The sequence below is a fragment of the Chinchilla lanigera genome, unplaced genomic scaffold, assembly GCF_000276665.1.
Source record: "Chinchilla lanigera isolate Chin_1 unplaced genomic scaffold, ChiLan1.0 scaffold00134, whole genome shotgun sequence".
NCBI lineage: Eukaryota > Metazoa > Chordata > Mammalia > Rodentia > Chinchillidae > Chinchilla > Chinchilla lanigera.
This window is the reverse complement of record NW_004955535.1, coordinates 3,586,963-3,614,505: the sequence shown is the minus strand read 5'-3', so window position 1 is coordinate 3,614,505 and position 27,543 is coordinate 3,586,963. Positions and strand designations below refer to the sequence as shown.

At 35.7% G+C, this 27,543-nt stretch overlaps 1 protein-coding gene across 9 annotated transcripts in view; it reads right to left on the bottom strand.

Annotated features, from left to right (window-relative positions):
• Window positions 1-1,800: 1,800 nt before the first annotated feature.
• The window catches only part of Tab3 (TGF-beta activated kinase 1/MAP3K7 binding protein 3), a 65,150-nt gene continuing 39,407 nt past the window's right edge, over window positions 1,801-27,543 (bottom strand). For 7 of the 9 annotated variants that reach the window (XM_013507713.1, XM_013507712.1, XM_005410493.2 and 4 more), the window contains 6 exons: window positions 23,704-25,165; window positions 22,548-22,708; window positions 17,224-17,317; window positions 14,027-14,110; window positions 9,527-9,628; window positions 1,801-5,942 (listed from right to left, as the gene is read on the bottom strand). In XM_013507713.1, coding sequence (XP_013363167.1) covers window positions 5,794-5,942; window positions 9,527-9,628; window positions 14,027-14,110; window positions 17,224-17,317; window positions 22,548-22,708; window positions 23,704-25,165 — 2,052 coding nt within the window. In that variant the 3' untranslated portion in view covers window positions 1,801-5,793. The remainder of the gene's footprint in view (window positions 5,943-9,526; window positions 9,629-14,026; window positions 14,111-17,223; window positions 17,318-22,547; window positions 22,709-23,703; window positions 25,166-27,543) is intronic. The other 2 variants (XM_005410496.2, XM_013507714.1) reach the window with 2 other exon arrangements.

Sequence of the window (27,543 nt, the reverse complement as noted above, 5' to 3'; positions counted from 1 at the left end):
AACAAAATCAGACTACAGCAAGTCCTTGACTTATGAATGAGTTCCATTCTGGGAGAACATCAAGTCAGATTCATTCCTAAGTCCAACAAAGTGAGTCTTACACACCTCTGACACAAATACACAATGTAAAGGAAAAACAATCTTCCCATGTTCCATGATCTTGTCCATGCTGTTTAGAATTGTGCCAATGGTTAAACAATTCAATGTCTACCATCTTTTTGCTTTGGTCCAGTCTCTCAATTATTTTCCCTTTTGTTTCCATGGTTATTGCTCTACATTTCCTAGCAGTCCCCTCTACATCACCACTGCTTTTCCTCTTGCTTCTGAACATTCTGGGCTGATTGAGCACTGTGCTACAGTACACTACTGCACATTACAGTAGGCTCACAGAAGCACAACTGTGACAATGTCCAGCAATCACGTGAGCGACTTCTGAGATTTGTTTGCATCTACAAATGTTTGTAATGTGAGGTCTGTCATTATCGGGAAAATTCACAATTTGAATGTTTGTAAGCCAGAGACTTACTATACTGAATTCATGATTTAAAAGAAAGCAAATTTGGGCACTGGAATTTAGAAATAGCTATTATTGGTAATTCTTGATCAAGGTAACAAAATTCTTAAAACTGCCTTGTAATCACAAAAGTCAAAAGAAAGCAAAATATCAAATGTACTAACTTCGGCTTTGTACCCAATCCACAATGCAAAAGACTGGGAAACTAGGCTTCACTACTTGACCGCTCCCACACTATAATTATCATCCTGTCATGAAAATGTTGTCAAAAGCACACCTACCAATATTCAAAAGGACAGGTGAGTGATTCCAACTGCTGAAAATCTGAAACTTGAAAATAACAAACTCACCCACAGGCTGGGGGATGTAGCTCAGGGATAGAAGTGTGGTAAGAAAACTATTTCACATACTACTCCTAATTTTATCTTTGTTCTTTCTACACATTTCAGTGTAAGAGGTGGTTGTGGGTAACTAATCACTGCTGTTTCCTTATGAAGACAGTTAATAAATGATTGGGTTCCTGATAGGGAGAAATGTGTATATATACAGACTTGAGATATAATGTATTGCATGTGTTCTAGTTAGAACCCCATTTTCTGATTTGAAAAAGCTTAGAGTCTGTGAGATTCATTGGAGAAATTTAACACTGGATAGTCAATGTTTAAAAAGGAGTAATTTTGTAAGGTGTAATGAGTACAAAGTGCTTATCTTAAGAGGATATTTATAAATGAGTTTTTATGTCTGGAATTTATCTCAAAATAGTTCAGAAAGCAGAAAGGGCTGCTAAAACAGGTAAGTATTGATAAGAATGCTTGCTTAAGTACAGGAGACATAATTATACCATTTTTCTGTACTTCTATGTTTCCATTTTTTTCTATGTTAAAATGAGTAGAAATGATTTAAATGTATTTAATTACAGAACAGGTCACCTAGTATAATGTATCTATGGTGATTTCTGTGTAGAAGTGGGGAAGATTTCTGCAAATCCTAGGCAAGATGAGTATCAGGGCCTCAAGGAGTTTGCCTTTGAAAAATCAGTAACAGATTTTTTTTAAAAAAATTATTCATTTGTAAATATTAAGTGGAATGAAAAATGTACATATTGCAACTTCCATATAGAACTTATATCAAATTTTTAAGTCACAGTAAGGTACATTTTTTAAAAAGCTAACATCACTACATGTTCTAATAAAGCAAAAGTTGTGAATCCAAAAATATATTTGGGACTAGAATCAGTTTGATACTATAAATTACTTCTAACTACACAGAAGAGATACAAAATGTGATTGCTTTTAGTTTATTAATTTATTTTGCAGGAATCTTTGACTTTCTGAATATGTATTGTTCGGAGGTACGATGCATGCATAGCCTTTCAAATGCCTTTGTACAATTTCATCTCAAAATAATGTCATTCACAGCATACACAGAAATCTAAAAGACACATGATATTTACATGATTTAATAAGTTCTTACTGCTTTAATGAAGAAACTGATCAATTCTTTTACAGCAGGGAGAGAAACATGGACATTGGTTGTCATTATAAATAAAAATTCAGAATTGTTCAGTCTCAAAGCAACCTTTCATGGCTTTAGAAATTAAAACTGAGTTGTCATTCTATTAATCTCTGAATGCCCAAGCCATGCAAAATCTACTTGTATTAAATATTTGGGGATGCAAATAATACAGAAAAAAATGTCTGGTGAATGTGAAAACATCATCAGAATTAACTTTCACAATAGGAAAATACTGTTAATTCTTTCAAAAAGATACAGTAGTGGTGCAACACAGACAGTGCCCAATTTATTCTGATTTTTTTAAAGTAACATTTCCATTGTTTTCCTTTCTCTACAGATATACAAACACACTGTAACAAAGACTTATTTAAGGTCTAACAATGGTACAATATTAAAATAATTCAATTTTTAACAATAAAGGGACATCTTCACATTCCAGGATACATCATGGATGTTTTTAAAGGACAATTCTTCTATGCTTTATATTCTTGCTTTTTGTTTATACTGTCAGAAAGACATTACAATTACCTTTTAAAATACTATATAAAATTGAGTTGCCACAGGAAGGATATGAACCCTAAATAATTGTGACAAAGCAATGACAAAATTTAAGGAAACATTGATTTTTTTTTAGAATTAAAAAGTACTAAAATTGAGACCAGCTCCTTAAAAATTAAACTGCTTACCACACTTCCCATGTCTTCCAGGGAAATAAACAAATTAGCAACACTTTCCCCACCATCATTAATCTGTTCTAAAACTACATTTTTTACAATGCATTTGTTTCTTTAAAACCCCCTGCCTCTACTCTCTCCCAAGCTAGATCAATATTAATTCAATACATTTTACAATGCTTAGAAAACTTCTGGCTCCTCTGTTACCACTTTAAACTTTTAAAGAACGCCAAAATTTAAGGGGCAATGTACTTACACAAAATGGCAAACATGCTCTGTAAAAACCCAGTTTACAATAAAGTGAAATAATGTAATGTAAAACGTATAGTCAGGTCTGTATGTTACAGGTACATCAAACCAGACATATTTTAAGAAAACAAGCCTCTTACAACAATCAAGGAGTGCACCAGCTAACTGAAAACACAGGCACCCTAGCAGCCAGGCGTCACCCCATTATACCCTCACACATATGCCAATTGTTTACGCACACCAAACTAACCAGGAGATCCTTTTAAAAAGTCACCTTGAAAGTTGGGTGAATTCTTACTAAAACTGGTCATAAGCAAGAAGCAGTCTATATGGGACACAGTTAAATGTATCAAATTTATCAGTGTCAAATTATTTTTTGCTCACTTTTCAAAACTGGATATAGCCTATGTTGGAATGTGAAACTTGTGCACAATTGAAAATTAATGTGTACAAAGCTTCCTTAAAGTCTATCTTTGATGTTTCAAACTCCACCCTCCATACCTAGCAAACAGACTGTTTCCTCACTCTTCCTGGCAGGTGAAAGCAATGATTGACTGGATATCTCATCAAAGGACTGAAACCATGCATCTACTGTATGATAACAGTTTATTAACCTTGGTGTATTTTCATGCAAGTTTTAAAGTCATCTACATGGTTTTAATAAAGCACTGCATCAGACTGTTTTCAGACATGCTACTTTCATTTTCAACTGACAACTGCCAAGTTAACTGCCACCACTTCGGCGTATCACTATGAATACTGGTAAACCTTTTTAGCTAGAACACCAAGCAGTATATATATGTATGTATATATTTTTCCCTTGAACTGTTTCTTAACACCAAGTGATGCTGACCATCACTAACAAGATATGAAACCACACGAAGGCAAAGGCATTTTACAGAACAGTAGGACTAATAGACTGGGTTATTAGAGACTGACAGAAACCAGTGTTACAAAATCCTTTAAAGATCACTGTTCGTGCTTTTACACCCATCTGCTTTCTCACCATTATTTTCACAGTTTTGCCAGTTATTGTATTAAAAGATGTTTTATCAGTGTAATTACATAACCATGCTTACCTTGGGAAACAAGTGACTATATTTTGGGGAGTTATTCCATATATGAAAAAATGTTTTGAAAGCTGTAGGCAGTGTGTGAAGTTATGATTTTGATGGAAAACTTTGATGAGTTATGCCTTTGGTTTCATTATGCTATTAAGTGCAGCTTGTTTTTCCAGGTCTGTCAGATTTTACCGCTAAATTAGAATACAATGACAGCACAGAGTGTATGTGTATGCAGGACGGACACCTGGTATTCCTAAGGTTATAACCTCAGGCAAAACCTTTGGGATGGGAAAACCTACCAACTTTACTACTGTTCATCCTCACCAAAATGGGAGGGGTTCCCAAAATCCAATGCTGAACTACGCTTATTTGAATGTTACTCATTTTTCAGTGATGCACCCTGGTGAATCACACTAAGTTCTGTTTCATAGTGCTTTAATATTACCTGAACTGCAGGAACAAATATGATTTCTGAGAACAGCTTCATTAAATTTAAAATGTTTCAAACTTCTCCGTACTCATGTTTCTTATGTATGTGGGGAGGGGGACTGAAGAGCAAACCTAGCTTCGTGCATGCTAGGCAAGCACTCTACGACTGGGGTACAGCCCCAGCCCAGTACTGTTTCTTGACTAGCCTTCTCTTGCTCCCCAAATAATGCAGTGCACAACTTTATGATATTGGCCAACTACTTTTTCCCGTTTTTATAAACATGTGCAAATAAATCTTTATTGAACAGTTAATATTTTTTTCAGCTAAATTAGAATTATGGCACAACGTATTATCTGTGCTGTAAACATCATGAATTCATCACAAAATTAAAAGGGGGAGGGGAAGGCCTGATGGACTACAAGTATTTCTTAAGAACCACAGCTGAGCTGAAGATTTCCAAATGAATTCTGGAATGGACTTGCATTTGGCATACACTCACTGTGCTATCGGCAAAGCGCAGTTTTATGAGAATGTCATTTATAAAATCGTATTTTGTAAGGGTAACTTTTAAAGGCAAAGGCCTAATAAAAGCCTATAGTAACTTAAAAATGTATTTCTTATGTGGCATAATTAGGTCTTAGTTACCAGTGTTGATACAGGTTGATGAATCACTGTACAAACCAAAGGGATCTTACTGCCTCTGATTGTACCTTCCAACAAAGGGCATGATCTGCCTCATTCCTGACTGCTACAAATCACATTTTAAAATATCTGTGCATATGTGTGTTTGAAACTACCCCTGAAAAAAAGCAGCAATTACAAATACCCTTATTATTCTGCCAAAAAATGTATTTTGGGTGCTTTTTCCCACCCTTCTCTTCATAGGAAGCAGCAGGAAAGAAGCACAGGGAGCCTTGGTTTCCCAGACAGATGTAATCCGATAAGTCTGCTCTGGAATTCACAGTTTGCCTGCATAAACTGTAACATTTCATACCATGATTCAAAGTTCAACTTTGAAAAATAAGGGCCACTCAGCAGTAACTGTAATGACTGGGATTCCACAGAAGAGCTCTTGACTTCTCTGTGTACATTCTTTCAGGAGAGAGGCCTTTCCCGGTTTCAAGTATCCCTTTCTACCTCTCACTCTGCAATGAGCTAAAGGAAAAAATAAAGACCTCCCCATTTTTCCTTTTGTGAGCACAGTGGCCACGGTGCCATTCCTCCTCCTCCGCCCCCCAGGGAATCAGAAATGAAAAGGCTGGGCAGATGAAGAGATTCCCGAGGTTTCCTTGTCTTCTGGCGGGTGCTCCAAGTTTCACTTTCAACCCGGTGCCAGCTCTTCTGAGCTCAAGTGTACCGCGGCATCTCACACTGTTCACAGCGATTCAGTGCTGGGTGGTTGAGAAAGGTGCAACTGTCACAATTCCATGGAGCCCCTTCATAGTCTTCATCTCGGGACTGTGTCCGAGGACTCGGTTTGGAGCTGGATAGATGCTCTGCAGGGAGTGAGAATTAAAGGAAAGAGGAGGGGAAAATGGTTGAAAAATTTTCGAAGTATAATCCAAACTGAAAAAACTACCCAAAAAGGCAAGTGGAGTAATTGCCTGCCTTATCTAGTGTGTGAGCCAATTAGTAAACATACCTGTTGGAAAAGCATAAAAAGGTGTGTTTTCAAGAGGTTTTTTTTTTCTATAAGAAGATGGCTAGAGGGGCTGGGGATTTAGCTCAGTGGCAAAGCGCCTGCCTAGCAAGCGCAAGGTCATGAGTTCGGTTCCCGGTACCGGAGAAAAACCAAAAAAAAAAAAGAAGATGGCTAGAAGTCCAGAATAGACTGCCTTCCTAGTTCATTCCCAATAGATGGTGGATAGTTAAGTTTTATTCCAGCCAAATGAAAGACAGTTTTATAGCCCGTCAATTCTATCTCAAGTTTTCCCTGTGACTTCAGTCTATTCTACCTTAACGCTTTATCTCTATAGTCCCATCCATACCATAGGCAACAACTCAATAAACTGTGTACCTTTTTCCTTGAGACTTTAAACTCCAACAATATGCATGTTTTATACTAATAGTTTATAAACGGCAGGGATGGTTCATAACAAAGTTTTCCCCAGAATAGTGATAAGAGAATGATACCCTATACAGCTTTCATAAAGCTGAAATTCATTCAACTACAAAACACTATCTTTTATTCTGATTCCTTTCTATCTTATAGACATAAAATATTCTTCATTTATTCATTTTGAAAAATGTCTGCAGCTGGCTAGCAACCTTATGTTGATTTCCAAGATTTAGAAAACAAACACACACACACTAAAAGCTGTATTCCTTTTCAGTCCTCATTCTCTCTGACCTTGTGCACAAAAATGCTCTTTTCCTAGAGTTAATTTGTAAATCCTTCCTTTTAGAAATGGTCCCTGTTGGGGCTGGGGATTTAGCTCAGTGGCACAGCGTTTGCCTGGCAAGGGCAATGTTGTGAGTTCGATTCCTGGTACCGGAAAAAAAAAAAACAAACAAAAAAACAGAAATGGTCCCTGTTGAGAATGGGGTCTAAAAGATCTACAGATGGAACCTGGGCAGGGTCAGGAGGCTGAGCACATCCACCTATAGAATACTGGAAACCTCACTAGGAATTGGAAATAAGATTAACATCTAAGGTAAGCAATCTTTCTAAATAGATGAAAGAAACAGACGTGGGGAAGCTTTGTCAGATACTGTTTGGGGCCAAGCTTATCTTCTACTGAAAACTAGCTGACTCCTTCTGGTTTGTCGGTTTGTTCTCCACGACAAATGGCTGGTATAAACATTTCCTAACAGGTAAAGAGAACTGAGGTTTAGACCCTGAACTTTACCTTTACTGCCTGATAAGCAGACAGGTGATCTTAGCTGTACAAGATGACGGAAAATTATCGGGTTCTTTTAGCATATTCCTATGGCTATAAAGAGGAGGTGGGCTTGTTTTGACTGCCACGTTCAGCTGCTATGATCACCCACCTATGTCTCTTGCCTTATGACTGCAAAACATGTAGATTTAGTACAGTGTTCTTTTTCATCTTGCATGGAAGAAGAAAAAGCACATTGTTGAAGTGTTCTGTTATGGGAAAAATGTTTACTATGCCATTTCCAGGAAAGGTCCTCTCTCATATAGCAGCCTTTGTCTTTTAAAAGAACAATATGCCCAAAAACCTAATGGCTTTAAAAATTACACATTATTACTGTTGGTTTTGAATAAATAGGCTCCCAAAATTCAATTTTATCCTTTTCTAAGATAGAAAAGGATAGTTTGAAAAATGTCTATGGCTGGTCAGCAACCTTATATTGGATTCCAGAATTTAAAAAGATACATACAAAAACCTTTTTATTTCATGAAGTAATATTTACTACAGAGGAAGAGAAGATAGTAAACTCTTAGCGATTACCATCTGTCTTTATATGTTAATTCTAAATGTAGCTAGGTATCAACTTTAGATTATAGCGATGCATACACTTACAATGAAAATGGTTTCTAAAGTACTATTTTTTCATAAACGTAACTAACTCAGGATATCTTGGGACTCTTACTGGTTTAATACCATAACAATTTGATTTGGAATAATAAGTCATTCTGATGCAACTTACCAAAACATTTTTTAAAAAAAGACCTTTAAGATTAGAATTAGTTTTCGTCCTAAAAAAGATACTCCTCATTTCATCATGAAGAAGCATTATTTTAAGACGTGTATTCACATCTGATTAACAGGTATGCAGCCTTTTCTTTTTTATGGTACATTTAAAAAGAAACTTAAAATAATATTTCATATTATTTTTAAATGGATTTTAATAGTCTAAATTTTCCATGAAAATGAAAATGCCTCATTAACATCACAAATAAACTTAGTTTAATCAATACTGTCTGTATCATACAGAAGACAATTTGCTTACAAGTATGTAACTCAGTATTTTAAACATTTAAGTTTTTCTACAGTAGTTTCAAGATAAATGAAACATTCCATTCCCCACCCCCAATGGTAAATATGCTAAAGGAGGAAGGGTTTGTTTTTTTTTAACCATGTAAAGTATATCTTGTTCATACGTTCGTTCTTAGGATGGGATCTTTTGAACTAGTTTTACAATATTCTTTAAGAATAGATAAAGAAAATGTAGTATTTATATACAATGAAGTATTACTCGACAATAAAGGATAAACTTGAGACATCTGTGGGTAAATGGATGCACTTTGGGACCATAACATTACATGAGATAAATCAGACGCACAAGCTTAAATGTTGCATGTTTTCTCTTATATGTGAAACTCAAAATATGAATGCAGAACAAAATAAATAATGAGAAGCTGGGAGCCCTGTTTCAAATGGGAAGGGGAACATGGGATAGAGGAAGGGAAAGGGAATGGAAAAAAAGAACAGAGGGAAAAAACTGGAAATAGCACTTTAACAAATGGGGAGGCGTCCAAGAGTTGGAAGGAGCAGGAATGAAAAAGAATGAAGATGTGTTATGAGCATGTACGAACTCCCCAGGCGGATGTTATCATGGCATACTGCAAACACGTACGAATGAAAATGAAAAAAAATCAGTAGAATACTTGCAGAAACTCAAATACATAGTTTTAGAAACTACACTGAAACTGAATGTCAGGATAAAGTTCAAGTTGCAGGATAAAACTTCAGTGAGAAGTTTATAAAATTCAGAGCTTCTAAATCATTTTAAAAGTATTTATTTGGTCTTACTTTTAACACAGTTTCCTTAGAGCTTATCTATCAATTTTGGTAGCTATTGAGTATTTGAAATAAATGTGGTTAGTCCAAAGAGAGATGCACTATACATGAATAAAATATGCAACAAATTTAGAAAACTTTGTATAGAATAAGGATTACTAACTATCTCACTATCCAGCAGAAATAATTTCACCTTTCTTTTTGGTGTGGTTATAGACTATTCTGAGTCATTTATGTGGCTTACATTACATTTCATTGGATAGTATAGAGAGTAATTTTTGAAAATAAAAAAATCAAGGTCTGATAACTCTACATAGGTTAACATGTACTTTTGGACATTCTGCATGATCTCTGGACACACAAGTACAAACCATCTGCAGCTGCTGCCTGGGTGTCATGGACATCTGCCTGTACTTTGGAGGTCACGCTAATTCTTCGGGCTTTTCTCTCAATTGTGCAGGGGTCTGAGGAGTCTGCATAAGAAGAAGCAAAGCCGGTAAGAAGGGACCAAGTCATTCTTCAGCAAGATGGAACAGGTTCACAAGGACAGCTCACGTAAGCCACACGGCTGAGTGCACTTACTTTTCTCATTACTTCATGTACTTTAGGTCCCCTGTGAGGGCAAGTGGTACATTTAATGCTGCGTTTACAACATATGCAGAGCAGGGGTTCTTTCAACTTTTTCCATCCTCTTCAATTACTTGGAACAAATGCCCTGCTTTTCCCCAGATTCCCACTTTTCAGGGGAACAAGGGTATAAACTCAGTGATAGCAATTAATGTCAATGTGAAAGCAAAATTTGGGAGGTTACATTTCAGTGGTTCTCTGATTAAGCAACAGCTAAAAGAAAATTGCAGGGTAAAAAAAGGATAACTACTACAAATAGTGATAAAATACAACTACAAATTTTATAATTAAAAGGAAAAATAATAGCACTTGAAAAGTCAGAACCAATTCAAAATAATACTATTCCTGACAAGTGCTTCCAAATCATTTCATAAATTCCAATTATCTATGTGCCAAAGCCTGGCAGACACTTTGCAACATGGACAAGAACTGTAGGCATCTCCATATTATGCTAAAATATCGTTTTTATGAATTTACAGGTTATTACCAAGCAACATTTTATATTAAGTGAACAATGGCAGACTCCATATTATTTGCCCTTAAGCGCCAAATAAGATCGTCTTTTAAAAGACCTTGCACTTGCTGATCAGTTCTAAACTCATATGAGATCCCACAGTACAACCCACTTTTAGAAATCCCCACTCCACAACTGGAAGCAAGGCAGCTTAGACACTTAAACAATCCATTATCAGAGCAAACAAGGGCAAAGAATATGCTCTTTCTATGCTCCAAAGAATAAGGAAAAGTTCTCTTTCTTTGATTTGTAAAGTACTTCCACGGCACCACATAGCTTCATCTCACTGACTCAACAAAATCCTTTTAAATCCACAGATACAAGTATTTGAACCTACTGCCTCCACCTCTGTGGTACAGAGTAGATCTGAACAGGGTCAGGTGGCCAAGAAGACCAGGAAACAGGTCATAGGACAACAAGGTCACTGCTCTTGTCACCATGTGAGTTTCCAAAGAGGGAGGAGGGAGATTTGCCAAGTTACCTGAGGAGAGCATGCAAGTGCGTGCACGTGCGCGAACACACACACACACACACACACACACACAAATTGCTTAACTGCAAAGTCCAATCCAAAGTTTTCTCTTTTCTTGTTTTTTTCTGTCATTCTCTAATTCTTACACTTCACATAGACCTAGATTTTTAGATTTCTAGTATACATCTATACTATAAGGCATTCAAACAAATAAACCAGTTCTACCAGTTAGCATTTTACTGGTTTGTCTTGATGTTGATAGTGTACTTTTAGAAAAGTCCAATTAGTTTAAAAAACAAAATGAGAATATGCAAGTACTTAACAAAATAAATTTGACTTCATACAACTGAGTAGCTTTTTATAAATCTGTGATGAAATGGCTTCTTCCCAAATTATAAAATTTAAGCAGGTTATACTGTTTAAAAATTTTCACAGAAAATGGTGGAGGTGAGAATCAATTCATTAAATAACAGTACCATTTTATATTTTAACCAATACATATTAGAAAATTAAAGTTCAACTAAATTTTAAAAATAGAAATCTATTATTTAAATAGAATTTATGTTTTAGATGGTTTTCTAGTTTGTTTTTTATTAAAATTGCATACATGTAGAGAACAAACTATTTGGGATAAGGTGTTGTGTCTTTGCTCTATAGAATCAAGCATCCATCTATCTAATCAATGTAGATACTAAACAATATGTATTTTAAAGTAGCTGGACCTATTATAACTAATTCTGAGGTACTATATAATAATGGCTTTGGCAAATTTTATTTGAATTAAATGAGCCAGGGAAAAGAGACCTTTTATAAAAAGTACTTGTAGAGAGCTAAAGATTGATATTAATGAGACTACATCACAGAATATTAATGTAAGCTTTGCATAATTCTAGCCAAGCAGGATAGCAAACAGGACCCTCCCATCTCAAACACAAGGTGTTGATCTCAGAGACAGCAGAATGGCATATTAGCAACACTGCTGCTAGAAAACCACACCTATCTGGGCTCCTAGTAGCCATCCTATTACTTTAAGAAATTTCCTTTTTGAATGGTCTTTCATTACATGCATATTCCTTTGTAAAGTGTCTGGTCAAGTCTTTTGCTTTTTATATACATTCTGGATACCAATGTTTTTACCAGATACCTATGTTGTGAATATATTATCCTAGTCTGTGGCTTACCTTTTCATTTTCTTAATAGTCTCTTGACGAGCAGAAATGATGAATTTACTGCTTCCCCTGTCCTGCCTAAAAACTTAATGTATACCTAAGTTGCAAAGCTAGTCCATGTTTTTCTAGAAGCTTTATGGTTTTTTACCTAGGTATATAACCTAACTCAAATTTTTACATATGATATTAAGTAAATAAAAAAATTTTTTCTCCATAGGAATGTCCAGTTCTTCAGCCCAAATTGGTGAAGATTTTCCTTTCTCTATTGGTTGTTTGCATGAATGGGTATCTGCAGCTGGACTCTATTTTGTTTCAATGATCTATTTCTTTATTCCTCTGCCAGTATCACACTGTGATTACTATAGCTTTATACTAAGTTCTGAAGCTGGTTTGTGGTTTTGCATTTTCATTTTAGAATCAATTAATTTTAAAAAGCCTATGGGGATTATAATTGTTATTATATTTACATATAAATCTTGGAAGACCAGGTATCTAGTTGTGGAAATTTGTATTCTCTCTCTTTTTTCTCTCATGTTTGCTTGCTTGTATTTAGTTTTTATCTTAGATCAATAATTTTAGATCTTCCTGTCTTATATAAACATTTAAGGCTTTTATAAATTATCATCAAACCATAAATTTAACTACTGTAAACAATCTGGCTTTGCCCAGAGAGGTCTGATATCGTCCTCAACTCCTTTCTAAAACTTTGAAAATAATACCAGTGTCTTTGTATGGGCCCCTTGAACCACACCTCAGAGTTTATGCTAACGAGATGCCACATGGAGGACATACTATCCACTATTTCTCATAAATATTGTTCTCTGTTCCCAGGGTAGCAACTGTTAATGCACTCCCTTAAATAGAATAATCCTTCCATGATAGCGTTTGAGTCAATGAAATGAAGTTCACCTGCTGCATTTCTAGTAAGCGATACTTCTTTAGCAGACACTAAGCCAAAATCAAGTTTAAAGACTCATACTTTATAAAATCAAAGAGTAAAGTGATATTTATCTCTGTGTAACCTAGTGACTTTTAGGTGAAGCTACATATGTCTGCACAGTGCCAAATCTGGCACATCCATTAAGATGATTCTTTGTACCATTTTTAGAAATCACTGGCTATTTCAAATGTGGATTTGATGAAATATCCATGATAGCATTAAATAATAAATAGAACAGATCCTGGTTACAACTCATAAATAAAATATAAAAACACTACTGAATATACATGGAAAACTGTTCAACCAGAATTTACCTAAGTAGGTCAGGTTATGTTATTTAGAAAGAATTTATACATTCTCTACTTAAAAATAAGCCTGATGAGATTTTACTGTTGCATCCTTGGGTGACTTTTTAAGAAATGCATTCTCCACTGTATAGTATGTGTTCATCACGAAACTATCTTGAGCTGCTTAAAGCATTTAAAGGACTAAAATATGAAATGCAAGCTTGAGTCTTGAGAATTATAAAACATGGGCTATCAATAAGAGTGAGGCAGAAAATGTTAACCCACATTCAGTGCCTCAACATTTCAGTTTAACTGAAATTAATTAATGCAAATTAAAGTTTGGTCTATAAAAACAGGGAAAACAGATTTAATGCCTTTACATCACCTCTACATAACCAAGATCTGAAAATAATTCGCCAAACCTGTTATGAGAGATTTGTTTTTGTCTTTGATGAGAAACGACCTAAGTCCCTATCTAATTTGCTAGGTTCATCTTTTGAATACACACTCTTTTGTTACCTGAAAAATAATCCACCACATATCTAATTTTCTATTCTAATATCAGACATTTAAGATTCTCATTGTTTTATAAGAAACAATTTTAAAATTTTTTTTATTATTTTAAGTAACAGTGCTGAGTAAACTCATAATGTTAACTATATAATAAATACACTGTTTCAACTTGTTTTCTAAAAGTTAAAAGTTTGGAGACATTTCTTTATCACCTCCATAACATTAGTTTAATCAACATAAACAAAGTTACCATATTAATGAACATCTCAAATGGACATTTCTTCAAATACTTAGAGGCCCCAGAGAATTTTGTTATTTAATTTTATGTTTGTGGCATGTCCCTACTCACCTTTTTTAGATGGTTTCGGTGGTACAATTGGGCCAGGTTCTATGTGGTCATAAAAATTATTCATGGCTTTTGGATCAAAGTTTCCTATAAAAAAATTACCAAGCATTTAGGATTCCTTCTCAAAAAAAAATACATAAAGGATGTAAGGAAAATGTTTCCCAGGGTTTCAAACACATTACACTAATCCTCCTCCAAATGAAATAGTGTTTTCTTTATCATTATGAGAAAAAATCCAAGAAAACTACACCTGTGTTTATCTACAATGCATTACCTGAAGGAATATTTCTAATTGTAGACTAGTCTCCTTAGGCAGGATTAAGCATGTGGGCCATTTGAGAAAGTTAATGAAGAAAAAGGAAAGAATAGCTGACCTGTTTTCTTTCTGTTTATTTTGATTTAATGAACAAACTATAAGAAAGAAGACAAACAGTGAAAGCTCCCTTTCCTAATTTACCTTAAAATTTAATCCATTATAAACTCATCTATGGGAGAAGCCCAATATATAAAGATTAATTAAATTAAATATCTTGAGATAGCTAAGCAACTTGAATAAATGTAAAGTATCAGTTGTTCATGGATTCCTACTTTCAAGAAAAAGGAGACTCTTTAATTCCATGTTAAAGGATGTCTACAGATTTGCCAATGATAAAAGATATGTTTCTAATTCCAGAATAGATAGAACAGTCCCTGAGAATTTGTTTTACCACATTATCACCTCTCATGTTCACTCCCTGGTCTAGTATTTGTATTTCAGTCCTATCTCCTACTGTGACTCTGCCGAGGTCTGTTGTGATCCAGTGCCAGTTTTATGTCCTCCCTTCACTTCTGTGAACTTACCTCTGTATTCTGCTTGTTCTACACAGTTCTACTTAAGCTTTCTAACTGTGTCCGTGCTTCTTTAGAGAATGCTATACAGTACCAACAGTTTAACGATATTGGGTATTTTGATTTCTATACTTTTCTTCCCAACAAATATTTTCCCTACCAAAACCAACAATTAAGCTGCTTTTCATCTAAGTCTAAATGCTGCCCCCCAAATAAAGTTCAGATTTCATTTCTCACTTAAAAGTTTAGGTTGGAAACTCAGTATAAAAAGATTCCTGGAGTATGGAGAAGTATAATTTATTATAAAATTGTATATAAAATGCTTCACTATCAAAAAAAGGTCACTGTAAGGTCATTGCCCAGTACAGACTCAAAACACAGCTCTTTGCAATTACAAATGTTTTACTAAGAGAATTTCTGAAAACAATTCCTATGATCACTCATAAAAGCCATAATGCCACTTGATATATTAACTGGGTTTTTTAATATTTTAAGATGCTGCATACTTATTTCTTCAATTACTTAAGTTGCAGCTGATGTTCTAATTTCTAGATCACTTAAGGCTTACTATAAATCTCATAATCAAATGTTTGATTAGTGTGTCTTATTTTGCTTCAAAGACCACACAAGTAAAAAAAAAATTGATGCAATCTTCTGTAATATAGTAGCAATCACTTATATAACCCCCATATTATGTATAATAATTCTTTCACTGCTTAAAACTAAGAGGCTATACAGTGACTAAGCTTCTGAAAATAACTTTAAGGGTACCTGCCTAGATAGCTCGACATGCATATGCAAATTTCCCTCTATTTATTATTCAGACAGTTACATATCTTTTGGGTTCACCTCATTTACTATTTAATCTTGCCTAAATATGGCAATGAGATATTGCATTATTGAGATATTATATTATATACTCTTAAAATACTGTAGGAGCTCTCTTAGCTATCATAATTAAGAACAGTAAGGGAGCTAATTAAAATTCAGAATAAAAATTACACACTAATGCTAATGTAACAAAACATTAAGAGACCTTTTCTTTGAGTGAAATTCCATACTGTCTTACATAAACCATGCCCATGGTGACCTAAACCAGGGGTCAGCAAACTCTCTGTCGAGGGCCAGATAATAAATATTTTAGACTTTGTGGACCTGTAATACAATCTCTTCTGCAAGCGTGCAAACTGTGCCCTTGAAGCACAAAAGCAGCTACAGACAACATGTAAACGAATGGACCTGGCTTTCATTTCTCTAAAACTTTTATCTACAAAAACAGGCAACAGGACCTGGTTTGCTCTCAGTAATAAGAGCCATAATACCTAGGAATGCTAGAGGACTAGCCACAACAAAAAAATCACTTGGAAATATATATTAAGAATTGCTTTCCTTTCCTGGTAATTTTTTTCTTCCCTTAGAATAAAGAAAGGACACTGAGTACAGAATCCTTTTAGATTTTTTTTTTGTTTTTTGGTCTTTTTGAGATAGGGTCTTGCTATGCAGTTCAGGCTGGCCTTACGCTCACTTTGTAGCCCAGGCTGGCCTTGAACTCACAATAATCCTCCTGTCTCCGCCTCTCGAGTGCTGGGATTACAGGCCTGCACCACCACGCCCAGCTCCTTTTAGATTTTTATGACCCCAACTTTTTTCAGTTGTTTTTACCTCTAGTTCACAGTCCCTCTCTTATAGTGATTTGCCTTTGAATATTAAAAAATGCCTTTGTTTTTTGCATGAAGAGAAGCTTTCTCCTGAATTCATGTCGAATTATGAAACACTAATGGCAGAAATAAAGTAAGTGATATAAAAAGTGCTGGGGACACAACCCACCCCTGGGAAGCAGCCAATTCAACCAATGGGAACAATAGTGATGGGCATTCCAGAATGCTGCCTACTGGTCAAGTGTGCAACAACTCTGGCGTTAGTCTTCTTTCCAGAGGAAACGAAGGCCATCTTTAATTTGGTGAGCTGGGTAAATGAAAGGTAAGAGAGCTTCTACTGTAGCATACCACTATAGGGAACCCAAAAGCCTAAAACTGAGAAGCTTAGTCTTTTGAATTGGCACCTCCTTGTTTTTACAGATATTTTATTTAGTTGACTATTACATAATATAATGACTAAAGGATAAATGCAAAGTAACACAGGTCACTCTAAGTGATAGGAACTCAATGATGAAACTGCCAGAGTAAAATTATTTTTTGATCCCCCAAATCTGATCCATGACCATGGGGTGGAGGGAAATCTTTTCACCAGGATTGTAATCTTATAACAGATAAAAACTATCTCTTAAATCTATAAAACCACCATTATTGCTATTTAAGCAACTTAAAATACCACACTATTAATTATGGTTTACCAAACAATCAATTCTATACCTCTAGATTGAAGGAGGTCAACTTCTTTCAGTGTACAGTCAACATTTATCTGGAGTTGTCTGTTCATGCTTCTCAATCTTGTCATTTCCTCAGGCTAGTAAGAAAGGACCCAAAATAGCAATTGCGGGAAAGTCATTATCAAGCCCAACACTTAAGAACTATGTATTATGTTAATCGTTCTGATTGGGTATTACCAAGAAGAAGGCCTCAGTCCCTAAGAGGGCATGTTTAAGAAGTCCTACGGATATGTTTTTAAAGGAACAGTCATATACAATGGTAGGTACATCAAAATGGCCACATATAAATAAACGCTGCATGTAGTGGCAGGTCACAATACTGGACTGTGTTCTCTCATACAAGATACTACCACTGTAATCACCGAGCACAGAATATTTCCAAGTTTCCATTGTAAGGGAAACTTTCAGAATCAACCTTTTAAGCAATGTCCATGAATTTAGCTTTGCCTAGTATGGTAACAATTATAGCAGTACTAATTTTAATTAGTACTTAGCATCAGGCACTGAATTTACCAGGATTATCTTATTCCACTATCAACAATTCTTTCAGAGAAGTAATAAAGGTTAATTTTCCCAAAGATATAAGGATAATAATTTGTAGAGCCAGGAACTCACATCAAAGTCTTTTTTACTTTTTTTTTATTTGAGGAAGCAATTAATTTAGTAAATGGAAATGTGAGGAACAAATGAACTTCCTTCAGCCTTTCCAGCCACACACATGAGCCACTGAAATGTGCAGAGTCCTTCTCTTCATGTAAGTGTCTCCAGAACCATTTACTTCCCATGCCATTCTTAATTTCCTTACTATTTACATATATGGACATTAAAAAATAATGTTTAGATTCTGGAGGTATAAGTATGAAGATCTCAGTACTGTCCAGGTATTACTTAATAGGGTGATTTCAACTATATAAAGAAATCCTAAGCTGCTACTATAGGAAGACAAATGTCCTATTCTGTTTAAAACATGCATTTTGCCAAAAACTGTGTGAACAGTGAAGAAAAATGAGCAAAATGGATCTCTTAATTCCTAAAAATGCTGTCAGGAGGTATTATCAAAATAAGCAGAAGGGGCTGGGGATTTAGCTCCGCGGCACAGCGCCTGCCTGGCAAGCACAAGGTCGTGAATGCAATTCCCAGTACTGGAAAAAAACTAAAAAAATTTAAAAAAAACAAAATAAGCAGGAATATCCATTAGCAGGAGCCAAAGTTTTAAATAAGTGATATAAAAGGGTTATTAATAAGAGCCATGGTCCCTTGGAATGCTAGAGGAAAAAATATAAAAAGTCATTTAGAAATATATATTAGGAATTGCTTTTCTTTCCTCATTCCTATGAGCAAACTCTGTGACATTAATATATAAAACACACCTTTCCTACCAGGTAATATTAAAACAGTTTAAAACATGCACCTGACTATTTATATTAAAGTATTGAGTTAAGGTACTCAAAGAGTGATGATATGATCCTAGGAACACGGAAAAGAATCCATTCTTTGTGGCAAAATCAAGGACCTGAGGGGTTGATCGTTTCTATATATTTGGGGGCTTGAGAAGAGAGTTGAAGCCATGGTGGTTCCAATTAGTGAAGCTTTGTAACTTAAATATGAAAATTCATATTATACTTTATAGTCAAAAAGCTACTACACCTTTACTTGTAACAAAAATCCCTCTCAACAGGCGTATTTCCAAAGACAGCAGAACCAGTGGAACGCATGCATGGTTTACCTGTAAGATTTTTATATCCTTTTTCAATTGGAGGTGGGGAGCTATTTCTGAAAAAATTACTGCCATTTGTCAGAAGTATACTGTGTTTTCATGGAGGAAAAGATTTCAAGATTTGTCATGTATGAGTTATTTGTAAGATAACAAGATGTTTGCATCTAACATTTCAAAATGAAGAATTGTAAGTTCTTTTCAGAAGGTGGCAGAAATACCTTGAGTCAACTGTTTTAGTTGTCTCACAGAGACATTGAAGGCCACTGATGCTCTTTGGTTCCTTGGCACCAATTATGCATTTGGAATTCAAAGCTGTGGGGTAGTCCAAAACTCCAATTAGAATAAGATAAATGGGAGACAGGGCAATTGGAAGATCTCTGTTTATTAAAATCTTATTTATCCTCCAAGGTAAAACTTAAAATTCTCTCTCCCCCATGAAACTGTCTCATCTTTGGACCCTGTTAACAAAAAGGCTAAAATTTCCATCTCCAAACTCTGAAAGTGCTTACATCACTACCATTTAGCTGGTCAACACTTGTGATTTACTGTCTTATATTACCTTTTCTCTTCCTCTCATACACAAATACATACATAACTCTTTAAAAGATGACATCTTCTGCAGCACCAAATAAGATGCTTTGCAAACAGCAGATTGAAAAAAATGCTATCATTCATCTGGCACTTTGGGCTACTCAAAGTTTCTGCAACTGCAGATAGCTGGTCACTAATGTGCATTCCAGGCTCATTAGGCAAGTGCGTCTAACAATTATTTATATATTGCTTGATAAGAAATTTGAAAACTTGAAGGTAGCAGCAGTATTTGCTTATTAGCAAAAACGTCTTTTTTTTTGGTATTGGGAATCGAACTGAGGACCTTGCGCTTGCCAGCCAGGCGCTTGTGCTGCTGAGCTATATCCCTGGTCCTAGCAAAAATGTCAATTCCTGATTGGGTATTCCTAATCACAAAAGAGGTGATAAGGATAGCCATCCCTGAGAACCTCCTCCACACCAGGCACATTACATACATTGTCACATTATGTTGACAGTATCATTATACTGTCAGAATTCCCTTTTATACATAGGGTAATGAAATGCAGAGAAGTTAAATATAACCAGTGAATGCCAAAGTTATTGTGACTCCAACCCTGTTTTTCATTATGTCATGGTTCCTCAAATGTACCTCAATGAACAAAAAGTGGACTCTGGCTAGATCATTTATTTCTTGATTAATATGTATACCCTTATGTCATACAGTTTCTTAAAGTTAAAAAGAAACAAGTTTTGAAAATGTTTCAAATCTGTGTATATGTCAAGAAAAATTTTCCAATATTTTCTCTTAAGAACAATTACCATGGGCTAAGTGTCATGTAATCGGTTAACATGTCTTTCTTATATAATTCTAAAGAAAACCCTGTAAGATGAGTATTTTACCACACACATCTTACAGAGAAGAAAACAAGCTCAGTGAATGTTACTTTTAGGATATGTGACTGACACAAATAGCAGAAGTACGGTTTAAATTCGCACCTGACTCAAAAGCATGCTCACTGTCTTAACCACCACATACACCTGTCCCCTGTTCATGCGCTCCCACTGTCCTCTACTTTAGCTCTGGAAGCAGAAACATGCAGCAATCACACTTAAACTTTTTATCTATCACCCCTATGAACTGCCCATTTCTGAAGATAGGAGACAGTTATACAGGGTTCATTACTTTGTGTCTTTGGAATTCTCTGTAATAAAAAGTTAAAAATAAATTATAGCTCAAGGCAGCAGTTTCATCAATTTCTTCCTTTTTCCTTTCTAAAGTTGACTCATCAATAAAATCTAAAATCTGAGTGCTTTTCTTGAAGCTCTAATCCATGCTATACTGGGACAGTTTTCTACTTCCAATTAAAAATAAAATCAACAGGATTTTGTTTAGCAGGGATTATCATGCAACAAGTAGTTGCTATACAAAGCTTACAGAGTTACTTCAAAGAAAAGGACTTCTATGCTTAAAAGAAAAGTTTTTCATGCTCTACAGTTACCTAGAGGACCACAAAGTACCCAATCACCGTAAGTGGATTCCCGTTTGGGCTGTAACTCAATATTATCCTCAGAGGATTCAATTCAGAATTCAAATGGGGAAAATAAGGCAGAGATCTGATTTATATTAACATCTTTTTAGGTAAAGCTAGCTTTGCAGTTTCCCAAGGGTTTAATGTAATTAAAACCCTCCCAACCCTGACTACATTGAGCAAGGTAGTCAGATGTTGGAAAGAATATGCCTGATTCTCAAAAATCTCTTCCTCAAAAAATTCCACTAGTTCCCTGTTAGCAGCAGAATAAAGTTCAAACATCTAGACATACTATTCAAGGTCTAAACCCTGTTCTATATGTACATAAACCTCTGTAAACTCACCAGAAAACTCATGCTTACGCCAAAGATTTACTGCCTCCTGCATCAGTTCCTGAGTGACTTCAAGCCTTTATTACCTCATGTTCTTTTCCCTTCAAAAATGTCTTCCCATTTCCTCTCTGCCTATACAGTACTATGGTTTAGGGTGGGCCATGGCACCTCACCCTTTTTTTCCTTCAATCTAATAACCTTGTAAAATTCAGAAGAAAGCTACAGATCTACCTTTCATATAATCACACATATGAAGCTGAATATAATTCCAGGGAATTCACAGGTCCCCTTGAAGCCAGAAGCCTCAATTAAAACCGCTCTCTGAAAAAGGAGCTGCAGTTATGCTGACCACAAGCAGCCTGGCGTATACATCTCTCCACGTCTCTAAACCTGTGACCTCTGAGCGAGACTAGCCTGAGTTTAGAGAAGACAGGCCCCAAGGGAAAAGGAAAGGTCAGGTGAGCCTTGCAGAATGACAGGATGCACACACGCAGAGCTTTACAAGGGCATTTCAGCAGGACCATATGAAAGAGCAGAAAAGTACGTTGACCTTTTTCAGAAACCAGTTGAAGTATGAGTTTTCTCATTACCCACGAGCATATACAGCACTTACCACACTGTGTTATAATGATCTGTTGCTGTCCCTATTTTTCCGGTTGGCAGATATGCACTAAGCACTTAGCATAGTGCCACATTCATAAGCTGTATGCAGAAAATGCTTGTCGAATACAGGAATGTTGAAATGAGAAATGATGGACTGAATCATAAGGTTGTGAAATCACCAGATTTTAGAAGATTGTGTTTTGAAATGTTCAGTAGCAGTCCCCTTTAGGACCTTCATCTCAGTTTCTACAATTACTTATTGAAACTGCTCTGCCTTAAATATTGTATAGTCAACACTTTCCCAAAACTCATATTTATCTCATATAAACTCATCTGAATTAAAGTACTGAAATAAATAATTTTAAATGTTTGAGAAAACAAGAATAAATGAAACATGGAAAAATCTTAAAATTTTGGACTAAAGGGTGCACTTTTCATTTCTATTGTGATAAAAATTACCGAAGACGAAAGTCTTGCACTCACTGTTTTAAAAACAAACACAATACTTTGGCAGGATGAGACTCTAAAAGAAAACAAATGGCCTAGACAGCCAATGACCCGATCTTCCTATCAACACGTCCCGCAACTTACTTACCGTGGGGATCGCTGTGGTGCAGCTGACTCTTCTGAGCCGTCTCTGCATCAGGTCATGTTCCATACCATTAACTTCAGCCTTCAACCGCTCTAGCTCCTCTTTCTCAAGTTTCAACTGCTTTGCTAACCTCTCCATCCTTGCTCGCTGATGTAACAGCAAGGCTACAGCATTACAGATAAAGTCATTGCAGAGAATAAAAATGAACAAATGACCGGAAAATTTCTATATGCATTGTTAATGTATTAAAGATTCATCACACTTCAGGGCTGGCATTTACTCTAATGTCTTTCTAATGCTGTTTGGCCTCCATATTTGCTTTAATTTAGCTCTTAACTGCTACCAAAAGTGACATCACCTGTCCATACCTCTTGTCCTGTCATCTCAGTTTCTCTCAGAACATCCCTTAGTTTCCCTACAGTTCTCTTTAACCATACTTTGGTGTCTTAAAAGGCTCAATAGCATTACAGTAACTTCCTTTCCTATATGTTCAAAGCATACTGAATTCTCAGATATACTGAGACAATCTGAATAGGCTTTTAAACATCTCTATTCACCTTTGTATTTTGTTAGGTCTACTATTAGCTAATCCAGTAATATTCATCATTACTACTTCCCTTTTTTTTTTGGTGGTCAAGGTGGTACTGGAGATTGAACCCAAGGAGCCCTAAGCTACATACCCAGTCCTTTTTATTTTGTTTTGAGACAGGGCTGGCCTTGAGTGTGTGTTCCTCCTGCCTCAGCCTCCCAAGTAGCTGAGATTACACGCATGCACCAAAGCACCCAGCTACTAATTCCACTTCCTGACATATTTGCTTTTCAGATCACCCTCATTAGAAGAGTCAAATTCTTTTCATTTCATAAATTCTAATCCACTTTGTATGAATCTTTTTTCTACTCTATAGTGTCTATTTTCAATAATATCCATTCACTTGTCGATGTTTTTCCCAATGTTCTCCCTAAAAAAAGTTACTAGGTCAGTTATGCCTACACTTTCACATTTTGAAGTCTGCAAATGACTCTGAAGCACTTACTCTTAAAAGTAATAGTACCACCCAACATTTAATAAGTACTAAACAGCTAATATAAAGTGTTTTATTTTGAAAGGAGATGGCACTTCACTACAAAGATTAAACTTCATAAAAGGGTTAAAATTTACCTTGTGTATAGGCATAGTCATCTGATCCAGAACTAGAACTCCTCTGGTATTTATGGCTTCCTTTCTCTCCCCCAGAGCCTGGTATCACTGAAATGGGCTGAATAGGTTCTGGTGCTGCAGAACGCTCTTCTTGGTCCACTAAATTTAAAAGATTTTCAGTCGTTGCTCGGCCTACAGTAATTTTAAACACCGTAGTTGGGTTTGGTATCACCCGAGGAGATGGCGATGGAGCACATGAAGGTCCAGTTGGCTGTGTATATGTGATATACACAGGATTAACACTAAATGGAGGTTTTGGTTGACTAGATATCCCTCGTGAAGGAGAACTTGAAGGTGGCGTGGTGGCTGTGTACAGTGAGTGCTGATTCCGTGGAGACGGTTGATTACTGATGGGTGAAGGACTCCTAGTAATTGCTGTCCCAGGTCTTTGAGAAGGTTCAACTGTAATTTCTATCTTCTTCATGGAACCTTTGGGTAAGTTAGATGCTGTGTATGGGAGATAGGCTACTGAGTGGCTTCCCTGTTTCTGATAGCTAGGAGGTCCTTGCTGATATAGATGGGGTGGAGTAGTTGAAGGACTAGGCGGCATAAACACGTGGGAACTTGGGTGGCCCAACTGGGAAGGCTGCACTTGATGCTGTGGAGAGCTGAAAGGAGAAGGACACTGAGAGGGAGGCGGTGAATGGTAAGCAGACTGAGGGATCTGCTGCTGTTTAGGAGAATACTGAGAAGGCTGATAGTTCTGTTGGTGTGGATAAACAGGCAAAGGACGTTGGCTATAATGAGGCACTGGGCCCTGTGGTGAGGACTGCCATGGTGCGCTCTGAGGAGTCTGTCTTCCTGATGAACTCTGAGATGTCTGTCTAATATAAATAGAACCAGGAGACCCATAGAGATTGCTTGGAATTTGTGGAAGAATCTGTAAAGCTCTTGGTACAGTCTGTCCAGAAGGGAGGTTTTGGGATACTGTAACAGTAATTGGATTTGTACTATACCGAGGTATGTGCATGTATGAAGGAGGTGGCGGTGGCGGTGGTGAAGGCCCTTGCATAGTGGATGGATTCATTCCTGTTTGCATGGAGGATGGCTGCTGAGGTGGCTGTGAAGGTGGAGTAGCTGCACTTCGGTTCTGTTCATTCATAAAAAATGGATTGTAGTTGGGAGTAGCAGCTACAACTGCTGGAGCTGAGTGTGGTTCCTGAACTAAACATATCAGCTGTTTACCTGCTGTATGCTGTGGATCGATATGTCCATCACTTGAGCTATGTACCAGTGTTCGACCACCATTAAGTTGAGCTCCATCTCCCGGGTGGTAGCTACTAGGAGAATGAATACCCAGGTTAATATGTAAAAGGCGATTTCTATTCATCCTATTGTCATCTGGGCTATGGTATTCCATATATAAGTACTTGCTGCTCTCCTGAGAGAGGGCTCGACAACAGGCTTCAAGATTGTTGTTATTCTGGGGGAGAAAATGGTAAAAGTATTATTGGTAAAATTAAAAAATAACAAAAATGGAAGTTAGGCTTTGCCAGAGTGCTATGTGAATACTACTGTCATAGTATAAGTAGTGTGGTATTTTTAACCACAAAAAAACTTTACGGTCATCTATCCTGAAAAAGGGGCTCTCAAGCCGTTCACATTATTTTATAAACATTTAGCTCATTACTAGTACTACCACTACTGCTACTGCTACAAAAATGTAAAGTACCTACTAACGAGCACTGTGACTCAACCCCAAGTTTTCTGACTCCAAATCCAGGACTCATTTTACACTTGTTGCATCTCAACAAATTAAAATGTTGGACTAATCTTGGATTCACCACAATTGCTGCAATATATAAGTAATATCCATCATTAATTGTTATATTGATAAACATGAAAATTACCATGATTTAGTTTTCAAAAACAAAAACACTGAAACCACCAAAGGAGAAAATTCTTAAAGGGTTAAAATGATAAAAATTCTAAAGTAGAATTTTTCATTTTCACTTTTCATTTACCCAAGTATTCTCTAAATAACTTCAACTTGTACTATTACAAGATTTAAGCAAAACAAAGAAATCATCAAAAAACACCTGTACATTTTAAAACTATGGCTGCATAATTTTTCCAGAGTTTATGGTAATTAACTGGTCTTGACTGTTTTAACAAAATTCATTCTAACTCCAACAGTCTCAACAGTTTTTACCTGTTGAAAGATGAGTTACTGTCCTTTCAAAATCATTGAAAGATGTGAACTTTTTAGTTATACACACAAAAACAGTAATAGCAAACTGACATTTTAGAAGTTCCTTGACAGTAATCAAAGTAACAAATGGTTCTCTCTTTAAAATGTTAAGATATTATAAGGCAGCATTCCATTAAATTATACAATTCTGAGCGATTTTATTAGAGTAAAACAGAGCTTACTCATTGCCTTTGAAATAATCCATAAAAATTTCTCAATTATCATATTGCTAGTTATGTAGATAATAATCATACATTTAGATAGGTACTTATATATTATTATATATTTATTTTAGGGAGAGTACATTCTATATAAAAATGAATCATTTCACTTCTGCTGAACCAAATAAGGTTAAACCTAAAACAGGAGATACAATGTTATTAATTTTAGTCAGAAGAACTATTAGGATTCACCTACTCAAACTGGCTTCTACTACTACGGTAAGAGATGCCTGGGGAAGATTTCCATGGCTCAACAACTAGTTAACTGGAGAATCAGCTCTAGATTCCTCGTCTCTTGAGTCCCAGTACTCTTTTCACACAGTAATTTCAAGGGACAGGATGTTTGATCAAAAATACATTACTACACTGGAGCTTTAGGAGGTAAAAAACAATACAGTCAAGCGAATCTTTGCAAAATAAATTCTTGGAAATAAAAAGAATTTGCTTCATTGAAATGCCATAGGTAACTTTTATTTTTCTTAAACCTTTTGATATTAAAATACTTTTAGTCAACCCCAGTCATCTAATGGATAAGGCACTGGCCTCCTAAAATACTTATAATTTTTTTAAAAAAATTTTTTTAGTGCTAAGATCTTTATTAGTGTAAAAAGTCCATTGCTGCCATGGTTTCCATACTAAATAAAATACTTTTTAAAATAATATAAAAAGAAGTACTAGTTGAAGTTTAAGAAGAGAACAATTAGAACTCAAAGGTTTGATTTTCTTATCCTGACTGAAAATCGTACTGAGTAAGGGAAAGATATTGAAAGCAAATTTGGAAGGATTTAGATTGATTGCCAACTAGCATATGTTACTGGTTGATATTTGAGGGAAAATAAGAAAAATTAAGATATCTCCAAGTTGTTTATAAACTTATGGATTAGGAGAAAAGGTATTTTACCATTTGACATTTGTATTGATAATCTTGACATTTTGTATTTTCTTCACAAAACTAAGGGAGCCTAATTAGTATGGTCACAAAAAGGATCCAAATTATAAATGGTAAACCTATTCAAATGCATGTTTACAGTGACCAGTTCAGTAAATTTTCTATGAAAAAATTTTAAAATCACAAATATAGGATATCTAAGTATTACCTTTCTGGAAGTCTTATAAAAAGAGCACCAACAGAATAGAATCAAATGTCATAATTAACTTGCTAAATGTCTTCAAAAAAAAAGTAGACTAAAGTGTCCAAGAATAAATGGCTAAAGGATCCAAAATTGTGTAGTTGGACAAAGAGGTCAGAATTTTTTTAAGAAGACATATATGAACACTGCTATATGGACAGAGGAGATAAAAGCATCATATTCCTAAAAAAGTGACCCTAATTTAAGGAATGATAGCCCACAGAAAGACCTTAAGGCCTGTTGTAAATACAAACGATTA